The 20,464-nt window shown below is 43.0% G+C and overlaps 1 protein-coding gene across 1 annotated transcript in view; it reads left to right on the forward strand.

Moving 5' to 3' along the window:
• LOC133580575 (MAGUK p55 subfamily member 7-like) overlaps positions 1 to 20,464 on the forward strand; it is a 140,044-nt gene that overhangs the window by 23,835 nt on the left and 95,745 nt on the right. Inside the window, exon 4 of the mRNA XM_061934869.1 lies at positions 13,126 to 13,206. Coding sequence (XP_061790853.1) covers positions 13,126 to 13,206 — 81 coding nt within the window. The remainder of the gene's footprint in view (positions 1 to 13,125; positions 13,207 to 20,464) is intronic.

Raw genomic sequence — 20,464 nt, forward strand, 5'->3', positions numbered from 1 at the left:
TTAATTCTATGACTATGGAGTAGCAAATCTGAAGGCTTTGTCTTGGCTCTAGGAATCAATGCCCTGTGAACACAAACCGTAGCGACTGGAGTCTCGACACATAAAACAACATAAATAAGGGGGAACCACACTGTCACACAGAAGCAATGAACGTGGCACAGGAGCGTAAACCCTAGGAAATATTTGTATAGAATCACCATTAGACTCTGTCAAGTGTATCTGAAAGCAGATACAGCGTGATTTTTCAACAGGGAGCCTGAAATTCCCCCAAATTGATGAGTTCAGGGAGCCTCAGATCCTTTTATAATTCATTCTATGACTAAGGAGTAGCAAATCGGAAGACTTTGTGTTGGCTCCAGGAATCAATGCCCTGTGAACGCAAACTGTAGCAACCGGAGTCTCGACACATAAAAGAACATAAATAAGGGGGAACCACACTGTCACACAGAAGCAATGAACGTGGCACAGGACTGTAAACCGTAGGACATATTTGCATAGAATTACCATTAGACTCTGTCAAGTGTATCTAAAAGGAGATACAGCGTGATTTATCAACAGGGAGCCTGAAATTCCCCCAAAGTGATGAGTTCAGGTCGCCTCAGATCCTTTTGTAATTCATTCTATGACTATGGAGTAGCAAATCTGAAGGCCTTGTCTTGGCTCTAGGAATCAATGCCCTGTGAACGCAAACTGTAGCGACTTGAGTCTCCACACATAGAATAACATAAATAAGGGGGAACCACACTGTCATACAGAAGCAATGAAAGTGGCACAGGACTGTAAACCGTAGGAAATATTTGCATAGAATCACCGTTAGACTCTGTCAAGTGTATCTGAAAGCAGATACGGCGTGATTTTTCAACAGGGAGCCTGAAATTCCCCCAAAGTGATGAGTTCAGGTAGCCTCAGATCATTTTATAATTCATTCTATAACTAAGGAGTAGCAAATCGGAAGACTTTGTGTTGGCTCTAGGAATCAATGCCCTGTGAACGCAAACTGTAGCAACCGGAGTCTCGACACATAAAAGAACATAAATAAGGGGGAACCACACTGTCACACAGAAGCAATGAACGTGGCACAGGACTGTAAACCGTAGGACATATTTGCATAGAATTACCATTAGACTCTGTCAAGTGTATCTAAAAGGAGATACAGCGTGATTTATCAACAGGGAGCCTGAAATTCCCCCAAAGTGATGAGTTCAGGTCGCCTCAGATCCTTTTGTAATTCATTCTATGACTATGGAGTAGCAAATCTGAAGGCTTTGTCTTGGCTCTAGGAATCAATGCCCTGTGAACGCAAACTGTAGCGACTGGAGTCTCGACACATCAAACAACATAAATAAGGGGGAGTCACACTGCCATACAGAAACAATGAACGTGGAACAGGACCGTAAACCGTAGGAAATATTTGCATAGAATCACCATTAGACTCTGTCAAGTGTATCTAAAAGCAGATACAGAGTGACTTTTCAACAGGGAGCCTGAAATTCCCCCAAAGTGATGAGTTCAAGTGGCCTCAGATCCTTTTGTTATTCATTCTATGACTATGGAGTAGCAAATCTGTCACACAGAAGCAATGAACGTGGCACAGGACCGTAAACCCTAGGAAATATTAGCATAGAATCACCATTAGACTCTGTCAAGTGTATCTGAAAGCAGATATGATTTTTCAACAGGGAGTTTGGTCAGTGAGGATTGTGCACGGGCTGCTAAAGTCATTTGGTGTAATGTTTCACTTTGGACCGACACAATTAATTTCACATTTAAGACAAAGTGACAGCGCCCACACACACACACACACACACACACACACACACACACACACACACACACACACACACACACACACACAGAGCGTGGCACACACCCCATCTGTGATGTACGTCATGTTTCATACACACTTGTACCCGCTCCAGCTCTTTTATCTTGTCATGCGAACGGTAACTCTCGGCCGGGTTTTTTTTTTTTTTTCCACACTGACCATCAACTCCTATCCTCGTCTCGCTCCCGTCGCTTCTGATTGGGTCCGACAAGCACTCTCCGCCTGGCTTAAATCATCAGAACCTACTGGAATGGGCCAAACCACGGGCCTGTTTCCCCTCAGAGACGCTTCTGTTTGCTCGCAGTGGAAACTAATGACCTTCATGCTTTGTGTCTCGGGAGTGTGCCTCGACATCTTGAAGCAGTAGAAGTCATTACTGTAATACGCTTGACAAGTGGGCGACGGCGCACAGTCGCTGGCCGCCTGGCGGTCACGGCTGCTCTATTTTATCTGTCGCCACAGCTGTCGTGTAGCCTTGAAGACGCCGGAGCTGGTGCTTTTTCCAACAGGAGTCGCAACGAGTTGAACGGGGCCGTATGAAACACTGATGATGTGTCACTGTCGTCCCAATCCTCTTGTTTGCGTCGAGTTAGTGCAGTACAAGAATAAAGCTTCTTAGTAAATACTAGGGTTGTACGGTATACCGGTATTAGTATAGTACCGCGATACTAATGAATCATAAGTTTCATGTTCCTCAGAAGGTCTTATCGTTGTCCGTGTGAAGTCATATGAAACAAAAATTGAGCTGTTTGGCCACAATACCCAGCAATATGTTTGGAGGAGAAAAGGTGAGGCCTTTAATCCCAGGAACACCAAGCCTACCGTCAAGCATAGTGGTGGTAGTATTATGCTCCAAAATGCTATTGCTGCCAATGGAACTGGTGCTTTACAGAGAGTAAATGGGACAATAAAAAAGGAGCATTACCTCCAAATTCTTCAGGACAACCTAAAGTCATCAGCCCGGAGGTTGGGTCTTGGGCGCAGTATGGTGTTCCAACAGGATAATTGTCTGGTTCAAACACTGATGAAATCTATTAAACAAGACAAGAGGCAAAGAATTAAACAGAGACAGAATTCAATTTGGACTCAATATTGAGGAGAGTCGTCTGTACACTTTACCCTTGTACAGGATTACCTCCAAATTCTTCAGGACAACCTAAAATCATCAGCCCGGACCGGAGGTTGGGTCTTGGGCGCAGTATGGTGTTCCAACAGGACAATTGTCAGGTTCAAACACTGGCGACATCTATTAAACAAGACAAGAGGCAAAGAATTAAACAGAGACAGAATTAAATTTGGACTCAATATTGAGGAGAGTCGTCTGTACACTGTACCCTTTTACAGGATTACCTCCAAATTCTTCAGGACAACCTAAAATCATCAGCCCGGAGGTTGGGTCTTGGGCGCATCTATTGAACAGGACAATTGTCAGGTTCAAACATTGATGACATCTATTAAACAAGACAAGAGGCAAATAATTAAACAGAGACAGAATTCAATTTGGACTCAATATTGAGGAGAGTTGTCTGTACACTGTACCCTTTTACAGGATTACCTCCAAATTCTTCAGGACAACCTAAAATCATCAGCCCGGAGGTTGGGTCTTGGGCGCAGTTGGGTGTTCCAACAGGATGATTGTCAGGTTCAAACACTGATGACATCTATTAAACAAGACAAGAGGCAAATAATTAAACAGAGACAGAATTCAATTTGGACTCAATATTGAGGAGAGTTGTCTGTACACTGTACCCTTGTACAGGATTACCTCCAAATTCTTCAGGACAACTTAAAATCATCAGCCCGGAGGTTGGGTCTTGGGCGCATCTATTGAACAGGACAATTGTCAGGTTCAAACATTGATGACATCTATTAAACAAGACAAGAGGCAAATAATTAAACAGAGACAGAATTCAATTTGGACTCAATATTGAGGAGAGTCGTCTGTACACTGTACCCTTTTACAGGATTACCTCCAAATTCTTCAGGACAACCTAAAATCATCAGCCCGGAGGTTGGGTCTTGGGCGCAGTTGGGTGTTCCAACAGGATGATTGTCAGGTTCAAACACTGATGACATCTATTAAACAAGACAAGAGGCAAAGAATTAAACAGAGACAGAATTCAATTTGGACTCAATATCGAGGAGAGTTGTCTGTACACTGTACCCTTGTTCAGGATTACCTCCAAATTCTTCAGGACAACCTAAAATCATCAGCCCGGAGGTTGGGTCTTGGGCGCAGTTGGGTGTTCCAACAGGATGATTGTCAGGTTCAAACACTGATGACATCCATTAAACAAGACAAGAGGCAAAGAATTAAACAGAGACAGAATTCAATTTGGACTCAATATTGAGGAGAGTCGTCTGTACACTGTACCCTTGTACAGGATTACCTCCTAATTCTTCAGGACAACCTAAAATCATCAGCCCGGAGGTTGGGTCTTGGGCGCAGTTGGGTGTTCCAACAGGACAATTGTCAGGTTCAAACACTGGCGACATCCATTAAACAAGACAAGAGGCAAATAATTAAACAGAGACAGAATTCAATTTGGACTCAATATTGAGGTGAGTCATCTGTACATTGTACCCTTGGACAGCATTACCTCCTAATTCTTCAGGACAACCTAAAATCATCAGCCCGGAGGTTGGGTCTTGGGCGCAGTTGGGTGTTCCAAAAGGATAATTGTCAGGTACAAACAATGATGACATCTATTAAACAAGACAAGAGGCAAATAATTAAACAGAGACAGAATTCAATTTGGACTCAATATTGAGGAGAGTCGTCTGTACACTGTACCCTTGAACGGTATCTCAGCACGCTCTCCCAAAAGATCGCACGTCTCCTTCTTTTATTCTGGACCCTCCCCGACCACCTGGACACCGCTGATTCCAAAGGACAAAGGTCGCAAAAAGTTCACAGAAAAGCTCGTAAACAATTCACAGGAAAGGTCAGTTCAAAAAGAGTTCGTAAAATAGTTCCAAAAGAGGTCCATAAAACAGTTCAAAAAGAGTTCGTATAATACTTCAAAAAGACGTTCGTCTGGAAATTAGGGCAGATCCTGTCATCTCTCCGCTTTGAAGTCCTTGGGTTAGAACAATATCTTCCTGTTGATTACCATACAAGTGTCATGTCTGTTGATTATGTTTTCGTTTTAGTCATGTTCGGTTTTGTTTTTGGACTCTTTGTGCACTCTTGTTTGTTTTGTCACCATAGCAACCCATTAGTTTTCACCTGTCATGTCACGCACCTGTCTCACGCTTTGCACTCGCACGCCTGTCACCAATCATGTCACTGCTATTTAAGACTGTCTGTTTCTGCCGATCGTCCTGGTGACATTATCTATCCTATCCATCCATACTACCTCTGCTACCCATGAGATTCCTGTTTAGTATAGTTCATGCTTCATGCCATGCCACAGTAAGTGTTTTTGTTTCGTGTTCATAGCAGGGGCGTCACTAGCTTTTAAGGACAGGGGGGCTTAGCCCCCAGGAGATGCACAGGATGTGAGCGAACGTAGCGCATGAGCACAAAACTTCACAAACGGCTAACAAAGACTTAGAAATTATTCATTGTTATTATTATTATTTCAGTCGGTTTATTTTCAATCTGTGTTCAGTACAACAACAAACATGGGTTTGCACAGTGACATTTTGTTTACAGCATCAACAAGAAACAATTACTTGCATGATCCTTTAAGAGACACTGAAACACAATGAAAGTCATGGCATTCGCCTGCCTCTATGTTATTCATTCACAACATAGAGGCGAATGCCACGACTTTCGCTCACAATACAATAATTGTTTGTTCCCAAATATTTTGAAGTTGCACAGATTACATTTTGGGCACATATGTGACTAAAATGGTTGTGAATTCAAGCCCTGGAAATATTACTTAATTACTTGAATTAAAGTAATATCTGGATCGGGATAATTTGGCTTGTTTATAATATATTTATATATATATATTATGGCAAGTCGTTAAGGAAATTAAATATATATGGAAGTCTGAATAGAAATGAGAAACGTTTATATATACTGTAAATAAGAAAGACTTAGAGTCCGTCTGCTGATCTGAAAAAGAGCCAAAGCTGTCAAAGAGCTGAGGGACAATCTTCAAATTTCAATGCTGAAACAAATAATGCAAACAATAAAATGTAACTTCCAGGGCTTGAGATTAACGTAGTCCCGTCGTCCCGGGGACGGTAAAAAAAATGCACGGGACGAAATTAAATGCTCTCCGGGACGATGGCTTTTAACCATTTTTTTTCTTTTTATGTATTTATTCATTTTACATTTTATATTAAATGTCTTGGTTTTTCCTCCCTCTGAAAATCCTATGAAATGTTTAACAAGCCATCCTATAACAATACAACAGCTATTAATGTAACAATACAATAAAACAAATATATTTAATGATGTTTTTTTTTTATCATTTTAACGATAGTATATTAATTATAACTAAGTAGCAGCATTGTTTTAGAGTGGGAATGTAACTTTTTGTCAAACACAGACCTGGTGTAAAGTGGAGCTAATAGATTTTAATACAAGCAGTGATGAATACTTACTTTCTTGAAAAAGTTTCTTATGTCCATTTTGCATCCGTTAACGTTCTTGTTCTGCAGTGCTGTGTGCTAATGTGCTTCGTACACCTGCAGGACCGCAAGCAAGGTCGCAGAGAAAATGCGGACTGGATTTTGAGTGATGTTGGCATTTTCTATATGAACAAGTGCAATGGATTGGATACTGACGCACGAAAGGGGCTCTCTACCTTACGCTATGAAGTGAGGGGAAACTGAGTGAATAATGACAGGTTATATGATTATTTATTTAAACTCATATTCGGGCCACTTTATAATGAATATGTCGGCATGTATTTGTAAAAAAAAAAAAAAGAAAAAAAAAAAGAATTTTATTTATATATTTTTTTTTTTTTTTTAACACCAAATTATTTAGGGGGGCTTAAGAATATTTTAGGGGGGCTTGAGTTCAACCCGGTGGACGAGAGGGTAGCTTCCCTCCGCCTTCGGGTGGGGGGACGGGTCCTGACTGTTGTTTGCGTTTACGCGCCAAACGGCAGCTCAGAGTACCCACCCTTTTTGGATTCACTCGAGGGAGTACTGGAGAGTGCTCCCCCGGGTGATTCCCTCGTTCTACTGGGGGACTTCAACGCTCATGTTGGCAGCGACAGTGAAACCTGGAGAGGTGTGATTGGGAAGAATGGCCGCCCGGATCTGAACCCGAGTGGTGTTCTGTTATTGGACTTTTGTGCTCGTCACAGATTGTCGATAACAAACACCATGTTCAAACATAAGGGTGTCCATATGTGCACTTGGCACCAGGACACCCTAGGCCGCAGTTCCATGATCGACTTTGTAGTTGTGTCATCGGATTTGCGGTCTCATGTTTTGGACACTCGGGTGAAGAGAGGGGCGGAGCTTTCTACCGATCACCACCTGGTGGTGAGTTGGCTGCGATGGTGGGGGAGGATGCCGGACAGACCTGGCAGGCCCAAACGCATTGTGAGGGTTTGCTGGGAACGCCTGGCAGAATCTCCTGTCAGAGAGAGTTTCAATTCCCACCTCCGGAAGAACTTTGAACATGTCACGAGGGAGGTACTGGACATTGAGTCCGAGTGGACGATGTTCCGTACCTCTGTTGTCGGGGCGGCCGATTGGAGCTGTGGCCGCAAGGTAGTTGGTGCCTGTCGTGGCGGTAATCCTAGAACCCGTTGGTGGACGCCGGCGGTGAGGGATGCCGTCAGGCTGAAGAAGGAGTCCTATCGGGTTCTTTTGGCTCATGGGACTCCTGAGGCAGCAGACAGGTACCGACAGGCCAAGCGGTGTGCGGCTTCAGCGGTCGCGGAGGCAAAAACTCGGACATGGGAGGAGTTCGGGGAGGCCATGGAAAAAGACTTCCGGACGGCTTCGAAGCAATTCTGGACCACCATCCGCCGCCTCAGGAAGGGGAAGCAGTACAGTGTCAACACCATGTATGGTGGGGATGGTGCTCTGCTAACCTCGACTGCGGATGTTGTGGATCGGTGGAGGGAATACTTCGAAGACCTCCTCAATCCTACCAGCACGTCTTCCTATGAGGAAGCAGGGCCTGGGGAATCTTTGGTGGGCTCTCCTATTTCTGGGGCTGAGGTTGCCGAGGTTGTTAAAATGCTCCTCGGTGGCAAGGCCCCGGGGGTGGATGAGATCCGCCCGGAGTTCCTTAAGGCTCTGGATGTTGTGGGGCTGTCTTGGTTGACAAGACTCTGCAACATCGCGTGGACATCGGGGGCGGTACCTCTGGATTGGCAGACCGGGGTGGTGGTTCCTCTCTTTAAGAAGGGGAACCGGAGGGTGTGTTCCAACTATCGTGGGATCACACTCCTCAGCCTTCCCGGTAAGGTCTATTCAGGTGTACTGGAGAGGAGGCTACGCCGGATAGTCGAACCTCGGATTCAGGAGGAACAGTGTGGTTTTCGTCCTGGTCGTGGAACAGTGGACCAGCTCTATACTCTCGGCAGGGTCCTTGAGGGTGCATGGGAGTTTGCCCAACCAGTCTACATGTGCTTTGTGGACTTGGAGAAGGCATTCGACCGTGTACCCCGGGAAGTCCTGTGGGGAGTGCTCAGAGAGTATGGGGTAACGGACTGTCTTATTGTGGCAGTTCGCTCCCTGTATAATCAGTGCCAGAGCTTGGTCCGCATTGCCGGCAGTAAGTCGGACACGTTTCCAGTGAGGGTTGGACTCCGCCAAGGCTGCCCTTTGTCACCGATTCTGTTCATAACCTTTATGGACAGAATTTCTAGACGCAGTCAGGGCGTTGAGGGGATCTGGTTTGGTGGCTGCAGGATTAGGTCTCTGCTATTTGCAGATGATGTGGTCCTGATGGCTTCCTCTGGCCAAGATCTTCAGCTCTCGCTGGATCGGTTTCGCAGCCGAGTGTGAAGCGACTGGGATGGGAATCAGCACCTCCAAGTCCGAGTCCATGGTTCTCTCCCGGAAAAGGGTGGAGTGCCATCTCCGGGTTGGGGAGGAGATCTTGCCCCAAGTGGAGGAGTTCAAGTACCTCGGAGTCTTGTTCACGAGTGGGGGAAGAGTGGATCGTGAGATCGACAGGCGGATCGGTGCGGCATCTTCAGTAATGCGGACGCTGTATCGATCCGTTGTGGTGAAGAAGGAGCTGAGCCGGAAGGCAAAGCTCTCGATTTACCGGTCGATCTACGTTCCCATCCTCACCTATGGTCATGAGCTTTGGGTCATGACCGAAAGGACAAGATCACGGGTACAAGCGGCCGAAATGAGTTTCCTCTGCCGAGTGGCGGGGCTCTCCCTTAGAGATAGGGTGAGAAGCTCTGTCATTCGGGGGGAGCTCAAAGTAAAGCCGCTGCTCCTCCACATCGAGAGGAGCCAGATGAGGTGGATCGGGCATCTGGTCAGGATGCCACCCGAATGCCTCCCTAGGAAGGTGTTTCGGGCACGTCCGACCGGTAGGAGGCCACGGGGAAGACCCAGGACACGCTGGGAAGACTATCTCTCCCGGCTGGCCTGGGAACGCCTCGGGATCCCCCGGGAGGAGCTGGACGAAGTGGCTGGGGAGAGGGAAATCTGGGCTTCCCTACTTAAGCTGCTGCCCCCGCGACCCGACCTCGGATAAGCGGAAGAAGATGGATGGATGGATGGATGAAACTGATGGTTGTAGTGTGGAGGCAGGTAGCAAAAACAAAATTGAAGAAGAAACTGAAGCTATTGAGCCATATCGGTTTGAACCGTATGCAAGCGAAACCGACAAAAACGACACGACAGACAGCGACACGGGAGAAAGCGAGGACGAATTCGGCGATCGCCTTCTAACCAACGATTGGTATGTGTTTGTTTGGCATTAAAGGAAACTAACAACTATGAACTAGGTTTACAGCATATGAAATACATTTGGCAACAACATGCACTTTGAGAGTGCAGACAGCCCAATTTTCATCAATTAATATATTCTGTAGACATACCCTCATCCGCTCTCTTTTCCTGAAACATGATCTGTCCAGTTTTGGAGTTGATGTCAGCAGGCCAGGGAAGCTAGGGTCGATATTCTTCTCTTGATCATCTTCGGTGGCATAAGGGACGGTGTGAGCCAAGACATCCAGGGGGGTTTAGCTCACTCGTCTGCGGGAACAAACTGCCGCCATTGCTTGCCGTGCTACCGAGGTCCTTTGTCCCTGAATTGCTCACACACTCCGGCAGATTCAATGGGGGTCTGGCGGCAGATTTCTTTGACTTTATCGTTGGAAATGCATCTGCTTTGAGTGTCGCAGGATATCCACACATTCTTGCCATCTCTGTCGTAGCATAGCTTTCGTCGGTAAAGTGTGCGGAACAAACGACCAATTTCTTGCCACTTTCGCATCTTTGGGCCACTGGTGCAACTTGACCCTGTCCCTGTTCGTGTTGTTACACCCTCCGACAACACACCGACGAGGCATGATGTCTCCATTGTGCGGAAAACAGTAGAAAAAAACAGAAAATAACAGAGCTGATTTGACTCGGTGTTTGAGAAAATGGCGGATTGCTTCCCGAGAGCGAATAATAGAAAGGCGTTTAATTCGCCAAAATTCACCCATTTAGAGTTCGGAAATCGGTTAAAAAAATATATGGTCTTTTTTCTGCAACATCAAGGTATATATTGACGCTTACATAGGTCTGGTGATAATGTTCCCCTTTAAGTCCAGCTACAGCTACTTCTAAATCACTAATCCTCGACTCCATGACGACAAATAAAGTGAGTTTCTTACAAGTATCATTATCACTGCAGGACGAGGAATAGCTAAACATGCTTCACTACACACCGTAGCTCACCTAACTGAAATGATACCAAGTACAGGACCGTATCTGGTCGATACTACTATGATTATTTTTTTAGCATCAAAACATCTTCTTTCATTTAAAAAAAAATGTATATTATGTTTATATACTCAGGAAATACGTCCCTGGACACATGAGGACTTTGAATATGACCAATGTATGATCCTGTAACTACTTGGTATCGGATTGATGCCCAAATTTGTGGCATCACCCATAACTAATGTAAAGTATCAAACAATAGAAGAATAAGTGATTATTACATTTTAACAGAAGTGTAGATAGAACATGTTAAAAGAGAAAATAAGCAGATATTAACAGTAAATGAACAAGTAGATTAATAATTCATTTTCTACCACTTGTCCTTAATAATGTTGACATAATAATAAAATGATAAATGACACAATATGTTACTGCATATGTCAGCAGCTAAATTAGGAGCCTTTGTTTGCTTACTTACTAATATAAGACAAATTGTCTTGTATGTTCACTATTTTATTTAAGGACAAACTTGCAATAATAAACATATGTTTAATGTACCCTAATATTTTTTGTTAAAATAAAGCCAATAATGAACTTTTTTTGGTCCCCTTTATCTAGAAAAGTATCGAACAGTATCAAAATGTTGGTACCGTCTCTTCAGGATGCGCCGTTCATATTTACGTGCCTCCACTTCGACAATGCCATGTTGTAGTTTGTAGCGCTTCCATAAGGAGTCTACCGACAGATAAAAGTTCGAACTAAACGCAACTTGGTATTAGAAATGGCAACAGCGGAGGATGCATGTGCATGTACGAGCCAGTCCGCCCCGCAACAAGAGGAAGCAACTTGGAAAAACATTTTGAATCGGGCAAATTCCGTCTCGTTTGGAGGAAGCATGAAGCAAGATTGTTTTATAAATATCCCCACCATGCCTCCATAATTTGATGTCAAATGATCGGGATTTATGCAGTTCTTAAATACACAAAAACAGAAAGGTGGTTTTGCTCAAAGTTAAAGTACCACTGATGTGTGGTGAAATGACCCTCTGCATTTGACCCATCCCCTTGGTCCACCCCCTGGGAGGTGAGGGGAGCAGTGAGCAGCAGCGGTGGCCGCGCTCGGGAATCATTTTGGTGATTTAACCCCCAATTCCAACCCTTGATGCTGAGTGTCAAGCAGGGAGGTAATGGGTCCCATTTTTATAGTCTTTGGTATGGCTCGACCTACGTGCGGACACTCTAACCACTAGAGCCACTGAACTATGTATTCGTCCCACTAGCCATGTTGTAGTTTGTAGCGCTTCCATAAGGAGTCTACCGACAGACAAAAGTTCGAACTATACGCTACTTGATATTAGAAATAGCAACAGTCAGTCTGCCCCGACAAGAGGAAGCATCTCGGGAAAACGTTTTGAATCGGGCAAATTCCGTAAGTATGACGGAAAGCGAGATTGTTTTCTAAATATTCCCACCATGCCTCCATGGTTTGATTTCAAATTATCGGGATTTATGCAAATCTTAAATACACAAAGACACGTACCAATACCTTGGTCGCCAACGCCTACCCTCCCGGCGCCCGTTCTCCCGCCACCCAGCAACTCTTGGTGGATCCAATCTCAACACACTTGAAGCATGGAGAACCAGCCGGCAGGAAACCCCTCGACCCCCTCAAGTCTCAGTCAACCCAAATACAAGCCTACCACCGGGCGGTGACCGTCCTCGCAAGAACTGGTCAATACTAAACTGGATACGGACGGGGGTTGGCCGATTCAAGGCCAACCTGGACCGCTGCAGTCTGCGCCCATCAGCAGATCGCCCATGCGGATCCGAGGAACAGACCGCCCACCAACGTCATCCACGAGTGCCCCAGCTTTCCCCCAACCAATGACCTGGACCGGGATATTCTTAGCCCTGTCTCATACGAAAGAAGAACAAGGTACCAACGGGTAAAAGACAGTTGGTTTTGCATAATAGGTCCCCTTTGAGGTTGTCCAAAGGACAGGGCTGTGGAAAACATAAAAAGCATCCTGATTGCCAATCAGGGACAGGTGAGGGAGCCAGCGTTCCGACAGGATGAGTAGTGGCAAAACAAGAAGGCAAACAGGAAACAGAAACAAAAATTAGAGTGCCAGACAGGAAATAAAACAAAATACCAGAAACTGAGGGTGGAACAGGGGTTACTGCTGGAACCTCACAATAAGAAGGCCCTGGGTTCTGCGTGGGTTCCGTCCGGGTACTTCCCACCTCCAAAGACATGCACCTGGGGATAGGTTGATTGGCAACACAAAACTGACCCTCGTGTGTGAATGTTGTCTGTCTATCTGTGTTGGCCCTGTGATGAGGTGGTGACTTGTCCAGGGTGTACCCTGCCTTCCGCCCCAATGCAGCCGGGATAGGCTACGAGTTACAGCAAATGGATGGATGGATGAACCAGAAACTTATAACAGATGACATTCTCACTGTTGTTTGTATTTCCAGTTTCTCGAAGACCTGGTCCAACATGAATGGAGAGAGGAAGTCAAAGAACTGTTGGCCCTGTTCTCCAAACCTCACTTTAAGGTAAAAGTTGCATCACGCAAAACTTGGGTGAATGGCGAGAAAAGTGGCAAAAAAGACTGAGAAAGTTGAGGAACGCTCGTCAAACACTTATTTGGAACATCCCACAGGTGAACGGGCTAATTGGGAACAGGTGGGTGCCATGATTGGGTATAAAAGTAGATTCCATGAAATGCTCAGTCATTCACAAACAAGGACGGGGCGAGGGTCACCACTTTGTCAACAAATGCGTGAGCAAATTGTCGAACGGTTTAAGAACATTGAACATTTCTCAACAAACTATAGCAAGGAATTACGGTCTGTAATATCATCAAAAGGTTCAGAGAATCTGGAGAAATCACTGCACGTAAGCGATGATATTACGGACTTTCGATCCCTCAAAAAGCGACATCAGTGTGTAAAGGATATCACCACATGGGCTCAGGAACACTTCAGAAACCCACTGTCAGTAACTACAGTTTGTCTGTAAGTGCAAGTTAAAACTCTACTATGCAAAGTCAAAGCCATTTATCAACAACACCCAGAAACGCCGCCGGCTCCGCTGGGCCCGAGCTCATCTAAGATGCGTTCAAGTGCCCTGTGGTCTGACGAGTCCACATTTCAAATTGTTTCTGGAAACTGTGGACGTCGTGTCCTCTGGACCAAAGAGGAAAAGAACCATCCGGATTGTTATAGGCGCCAAGTTCAAAAGTTACCATCTGTGATGGTATGGGGGTGTATTAGTGCCCAAGACATGGGTAACTTACACACCCGTGAAGGCACCATTAATGCTGAAAGGTACATACAGGTTTTGGAGCAACATATGTTGCCATGCAAGCAACGTCATCATGGACGCCCCTGCTTATTTCAGCAAGCCACGTGTTACAACATAGTAAAAGAGTGCGGGTACTAAACTGGCCTGCCTGTAGTCCAAACCTGTCTCCCATTGAACATGTGTGGCGCATTATGAAGCCTAAAATACCACAACGGAGACCCTCGGACTGTTGAACAACTTAAGCTGTACATCAAGCAAGAATGGGAAATAATTCCACCTGAAAAGCTTCAAAAATTGGTCTCCTCAGTTCCCAAACGTTTACTGAGTGTTGTTAAAAGGAAAGGCCATGTAACACAGTGGTAAAAATGCGCCTGTGACGAGTTTTTTGCTGCCATTAAATTCTAAGTTAACGATTATTTGCCCCCCAAAAAAACATCTGTGAAGGCGCCATTAATGCGGAAAGGTACATACAGGTTTTGGAGCAACATATGTTGCCATCCAAGCAACGTTATCATGGACGCCCCTGCTTATTTCAGCAAGACAATGCCAAGCCACGTGTTACAACATAGTAAAAGAGTGCGGGTACTAAACTGGCCTGCCTGTAGTGCAAACCTGTCTCCCATTGAACATGTGTGGCGCATTATGAAGCCTAAAATACCACAACGGAGACTCCCGGACTGTTGAACAACTTAAGCTGTACATCAAGCAAGAATGGGAAAGAATTCCACCTCAGTTCCCAAACGTTTACTGAGTGTTGTTAAAAGTGACAACTTTTTTTGCTGCCATTAAATTCTAAGTTAATGATTATTTGCCCCCCAAAAAAAACATCAGTGAAGGCACCATTAATGCTGAAAGGTACATACAGGTTTTGGAGCAACATATGTTGCCATCCAAGCAACGTTACCATGGACGCCCCTGCTTATTTCAGCAAGACGATGCCAAGCCACGTGTTACAACAGCCATAAAATTCTAAGTTAATGATTATTTGCCCAAAAAAAAAAAAAGAAGTTTCTCAGTCGGAACATTTGCAGTCTCTTCAATTGAATATAAGTATTTGCAAATCATTGTATTCTGTTTTTATTTACCATTTTCTTCTCTGGTTTTTGGTCCTCCTAATTCCCAATGCTTAATCTGAAGGCCCAATTCATATCCAATGAGCTACTCTGATCATGTCCAGGAGTTAACGAGGCTTTGGCAATTACTTTCTGACTCTTGGCAAATTAGCTCAAATTGATTGTCCCTCTCCTTTCTCCAAATAGAAAGGCGCTGCTTTCTCTCAACCGCGGTGTGTTTATTAGTTCTCACCGGCTTGGAGGGCCAGGTAGAAAGAAACATGACCACGGGCGCCCCGCGAGTGAACTGAGAACTCGCAGGTTTGTTTGAACAGTCCTAATGACCTGCTCGTTCTTGGCCCCGGCTCAGGTGCGCACACGTAAAAAACCGCCGCCGTTTAAGGTGCCGTAACGTGAATAAACGTTTTGTTTCTTTCGTGCAAGCAGAGCAACTGTTGACGGACACCGGGATAACAAGGACACTAAGTGACGGTTCACGGTGACACCCAGACCTAAATACCACGGCGCGATTTTCTCCGGCAAAATAATGTTTTCCGACGAACAAACATGGGATTTTGACGAGACTAAAAAAATAGACTATACAGTCATAGTTTCTTTCAAAACACGACACGTTTGAGTAGAGACACTTGGCGGTGTCATGAGTTCTCGCAGGTGGTCCAAAGGCCGGCTGTTCCTTCCAACCATAACCACATTTTTGGCATGTTGCTAAATGCTTAATGTGCTATAATGCATCACATCACGCAGGCCAGGCCAACTTTCTGCACTCGGTCACCCCCCGATCACCTTTGATCAGGCAATAAGGCTCGCTGTAGGTGCACCTGCTCTTTCCGCAGGGGCGCCGTACGGGGCGAGGAGCGCCGTGGCGATTCTAAGGGCCCATGATTGACAGGGGCCTTAGATCCATAAAAGGAAAACAGCACAAAAATGGAAAGTACAAACCCCGTTTCCATATGAGTTGGGAAATTGTGTTAGATGTAAATATAAACGGAATACAATGATTTGCAAATCATTTTCAACCCATATTCAGTTGAATATGCTACAAAGACAACATATTTGATGTTCAAACTGATAAACATTTTTTTGTGTGCAAATAATCATTATTAACTTTAGAATTTGATGCCAGCAACACGTGACAAAGAAGTCGGGAAAGGTGGCAATAAATACTGATCAAGTTGAGGAATGCTCATCAAACACTTATTTGGAACATCCCACAGGTGAACAGGCAAATTGGGAACAGGTGGGTGCCATGATTGGGTATAAAAGTAGATTCCATGAAATCCTCAGTCATTCACAAACAAGGACGGGGCGAGGGTCACCACTTTGTCAACAAATGCGTGAGCAAGTTGTTGAACAGTTTAAGAAAAACCTTTCTCAACCAGCTATTGCAAGGAATTTAGGGATTTCACCATCTACGGTCCGTAATATCACCAAAGGGTTCAGAGAATCTGGAGAAATCACTGCACGTGAGCAGCTAAGCCCGTGACCTTCGATCCCTCAGGCTGTACTGCATCAACAAGCGACATCAGTGTGTAAAGGATATCACCACATAGGCTCAGGAACACTTCAGAAACCCACTGTCAGTAACTACAGTTGGTCGCTACATCTGTAAGTGCAAGTTAAAACTCTCCTATGCAAGGCGAAAACTGTTTATCAACAACACCCAGAAACGTCGTCGGCTTCGCTGGGCCTGAGTTCATCTAAGATGTACTGATACAAAGTGGAAAAGTGTTCTGTGGTCTGACGAGTCCACTTTTCAAATTGTTTTTGGAAACTGTGGACGTCGTGTCCTCCGGACCAAAGAGGAAAAGAACCATCGCCTATAGCCAGCATCTGTGATGGTATGGGGGTGTATTAGTGCCCAAGACATGGGTAACTTACACATCTGTGAAGGCACCATTAATGCTGAAAGGTACATACAGGTTTTGGAGCAACACATGTTGCCATCCAAGCAACGTTACCATGGACGCCCCTGCTTATTTCAGCAAGACAATGCCAAGCCATGTGTTACATCAACGTGGCTTCATAGTAAAAGAGTGCGCGTACTAGACTGGCCTGCCTGTAGTCCAGACCTGTCTCCCATTGAAAATGTGTGGCGCATTATGAAGCCTAAAATAGCACAACGCAGACCCCCGGACTGTTGAACAACTTAATCTGTACATCAAGCAAGAATGGGAAAGAATTCCACCTGAGAAGCTTCAAAAATGTGTCTCCTCAGTTCCCAAGTTTGAACATCAAATATCTTGTCTTTGTAGTGCATTCAACTGAATATGGGTTGAAAATGATTTGCAAATCATTGTATTCCGTTTATATTTACATCTAACACAATTTCCCAACTCATATGGAAACGGGGTTTGTACACGGGTCCGTGTACCTTCCGTTCATTCTATTTCCAATTCTTAAATGCAAATAAAAAAAAAAACACTTTTTTTTTTTTTTTGTGTTTATCTGGAAAAATGAGAATCCATAAAAGGAAAACAGCACAAAATATTGGTGATATTTGATTAAAAATCAACCCTTTGTTGTTTAAAATCAACCATATATAATAAAACGGAAAGTACACACGTCCGTGTACCTTCCGTTCATTCTGTTTCCAATTCTTGAATGCAAATCAAAAAACAAATTTCGGGCCATTTTTTTGGTGTTTATCTGGAAAAATAAAAATCCATAAAAGCAAAACAGCACAAAATCCAATTTTAGGGCATTATTTTAATGAAAATCAACCTTTTTTTCTTTTTTTTTTTTTTTAATAAATCTGCCATATATAATAATAATAATCGAAAAACGTCCCTAATTGTATTTTTTCATATGCCTTTCAGAATTGGAAATAGAATGAACGGAAGGTACACGGACCGGAAAGGCTAAAATACTGCTTCCGGTTCAATTTGTCATCACACAGATAACCACGAATTGTTGCACATTTGTTTTCCATTTTTGTGTTTATCTGGAAAAATACAAATCCATACTAGGAAAACAGCACAAAATTTTATGGTAATATTTTCATTAAAAATATACCCTTTTTTGTTTGTTTTCAAATCTGCCATATATAATAAAAAAATCGAAAAAACAGCCCTAATTTAGTTTTTTTTAAATTGCGTTTCAGAATTGGAAATAGAATGAACAGAAGGTACATGGACTCGTGTACTTTCTGTTCATTCTATTTCCAATTCTTAAATGCAAATCAAAAAACACATTTTGGGCTATTTTTTCTATTTTCATTTCTGAAACAATAGATTAAAATGTTTTAGATTTTTGTATTTATCTGGAAAAATAAAAATCCATAAAAAGGAAATCAATGCAAAATCCAATTTTATGGCAATATAATAATGAAAATCAACCCCTTTTTGTATGTTTTAAAATCTGCCATATGTAATAAAAATTAAAAAAACAGCCCTAATGTAATTTTTTGATTTGCGTTTCAGATTTTGGAAATAGAATGAACGGTTTATTTCCAATTCTGAAAAGCAAATCAAAAAACAAAGTTAGGGCCATTTTTCAATTTTTATTATATATGTCAGATTTTAAAACAAACAAAAAGGAGTTGATTTTTATTTATATAATGCCATAAAATTGGATTTTGTGCTGTTTTCCTTTTATGGATTTTTATTTTTCCAGATAAACACAAAAATCTAATTCATGTTAATCCATCCATCCATCCATCCATTTTCTACCGCTGATTCCCTTTGGGGTCGCGGGGGGCGCTGGAGCCTATCTCAGCTACAATCGGGCGGAAGGCAGCGTACACCCTGGACAAGTCGCCACCTCATCGCAGGGCCAACACAGATAGACAGACAACATTCACACTCACATCCACACACTAGGGCCAATTTAGTGTTGCCAATCAACTTATCCCCAGGTGCATGTCTTTGGAGGTGGGAGGAAGCCGGAGTACCCGGAGGGAACCCACGCAGTCACGGGGAGGACATGCAAACTCCACACAGAAAGATCCCGAGCCCGGGATTGAACCCAAGACTACTCAGGACCTTCGTATTGTGAGGCAGATGCACTAACCCCTCTGCCACCGTGAAGCCTCATGTTAATCCAATATGCAAAAATGCGTGTTTATCTGTGTGATGACAAATTGAACCGTAAGCAGTATTTTAGCCTTTCCGGTCTGTGTACCTTCCGTTCATTCTATTTCCAATTCTGAAACGAATTTCTACACTTTGGATGAATGTTGTTTTCAATTTTTTTGTTTATCTGGAAAAAATTTAAACCATCAAAGGAAAATCAACCTTTTTTGTTTGTTTTAAAATCTGCCATAATTAATTTATGGATTTTCCCCCCCAGATAAACACAAAAAAATTGGCCCGAAATGTGTTTTTTGATTTGCATTTAAGAATTGGAAATAGAATGAACGGAAGGTACACGGACTAGAAATGCTAAAATATGGCTTACGGTTCAATTTGTCATCACACAGATAACCACGCATTTTTGCACATTTTTTTCGATTTGTGTGTTTATCTGGAAAAAAAAATCCATAAAAGAAAAACAGCACAAAATCGGTTACATTTTTCATCACACAGATTTCGCACATTTTTTTTTAGGTTTATCTGGAAAAAAAAATCAAATCCATAATAGGAAAACCGCACAAAATTCAATTTTATGGCAATATTTTAATAAAAAATCTACCGTTTTTTGTTTGTTTTAAAATCTGCCATTTAAAAATAATAAAAATCGAAAAACGGCCCTAATTTTTATTTTTTTGCGTTTCAGAATTGGAAATAGAATGAACGGAAGGTACACGGACTAGAAATGCTAAAATACGGCTTACAGTTCAATTTGTCATCACACAGACAACCACGCATTTTTGCAAATTCTTTTCGATTTGTGTGTTTATCTGGAAAAATAAAACTCCATAAAAGAAAAACAGCACAAAATCGGTTAAATTTTTCATCACACATATTTTGCACATTTTTTTTAGGTTTATCTGGAAAAAAATCAAATCCATAATAGGAAAACCGCACAAAATCCAATTTTATGGCAATATTTTAATAAAAAATCTACCCTTTTTTTGTTTGTTTTATAATCTGCCATACATGCTAAAAATCGAAAAACGGCCCTAATTTTTTTATTTTTTTATTTGCGTTTCAGAATTGGAAATAGAATGAACGCAAAGGAAAGGCTGTAATACTGCTTCCGGTTCAATTAATCATCACACAGATAACCACGCATTTTTGCACATTTTTTCGATTTTTGTGTTTATCTGGAAAAATAAAACTCCATAAAAGGAAAACAGCACAAAATCGGTTCAATTTGTCATCACACAGATTTTGCACATTTTTTTGCGTTTATCTGGAAAAAAATCCAATCCATAATAGGAAAACAGCACAAAATTAAATTATATGGCAATATTTTAATAAAAAATCTACCCTTTTTTTGTTGTTTTATAATCTGCCATACATGCTAAAAATCAAAAAACGGCCCTAATTTTTTT

The sequence above is a fragment of the Nerophis lumbriciformis genome, linkage group LG03 (genome assembly GCF_033978685.3).
Source record: "Nerophis lumbriciformis linkage group LG03, RoL_Nlum_v2.1, whole genome shotgun sequence".
Taxonomy (NCBI): Eukaryota; Metazoa; Chordata; class Actinopteri; order Syngnathiformes; family Syngnathidae; genus Nerophis; species Nerophis lumbriciformis.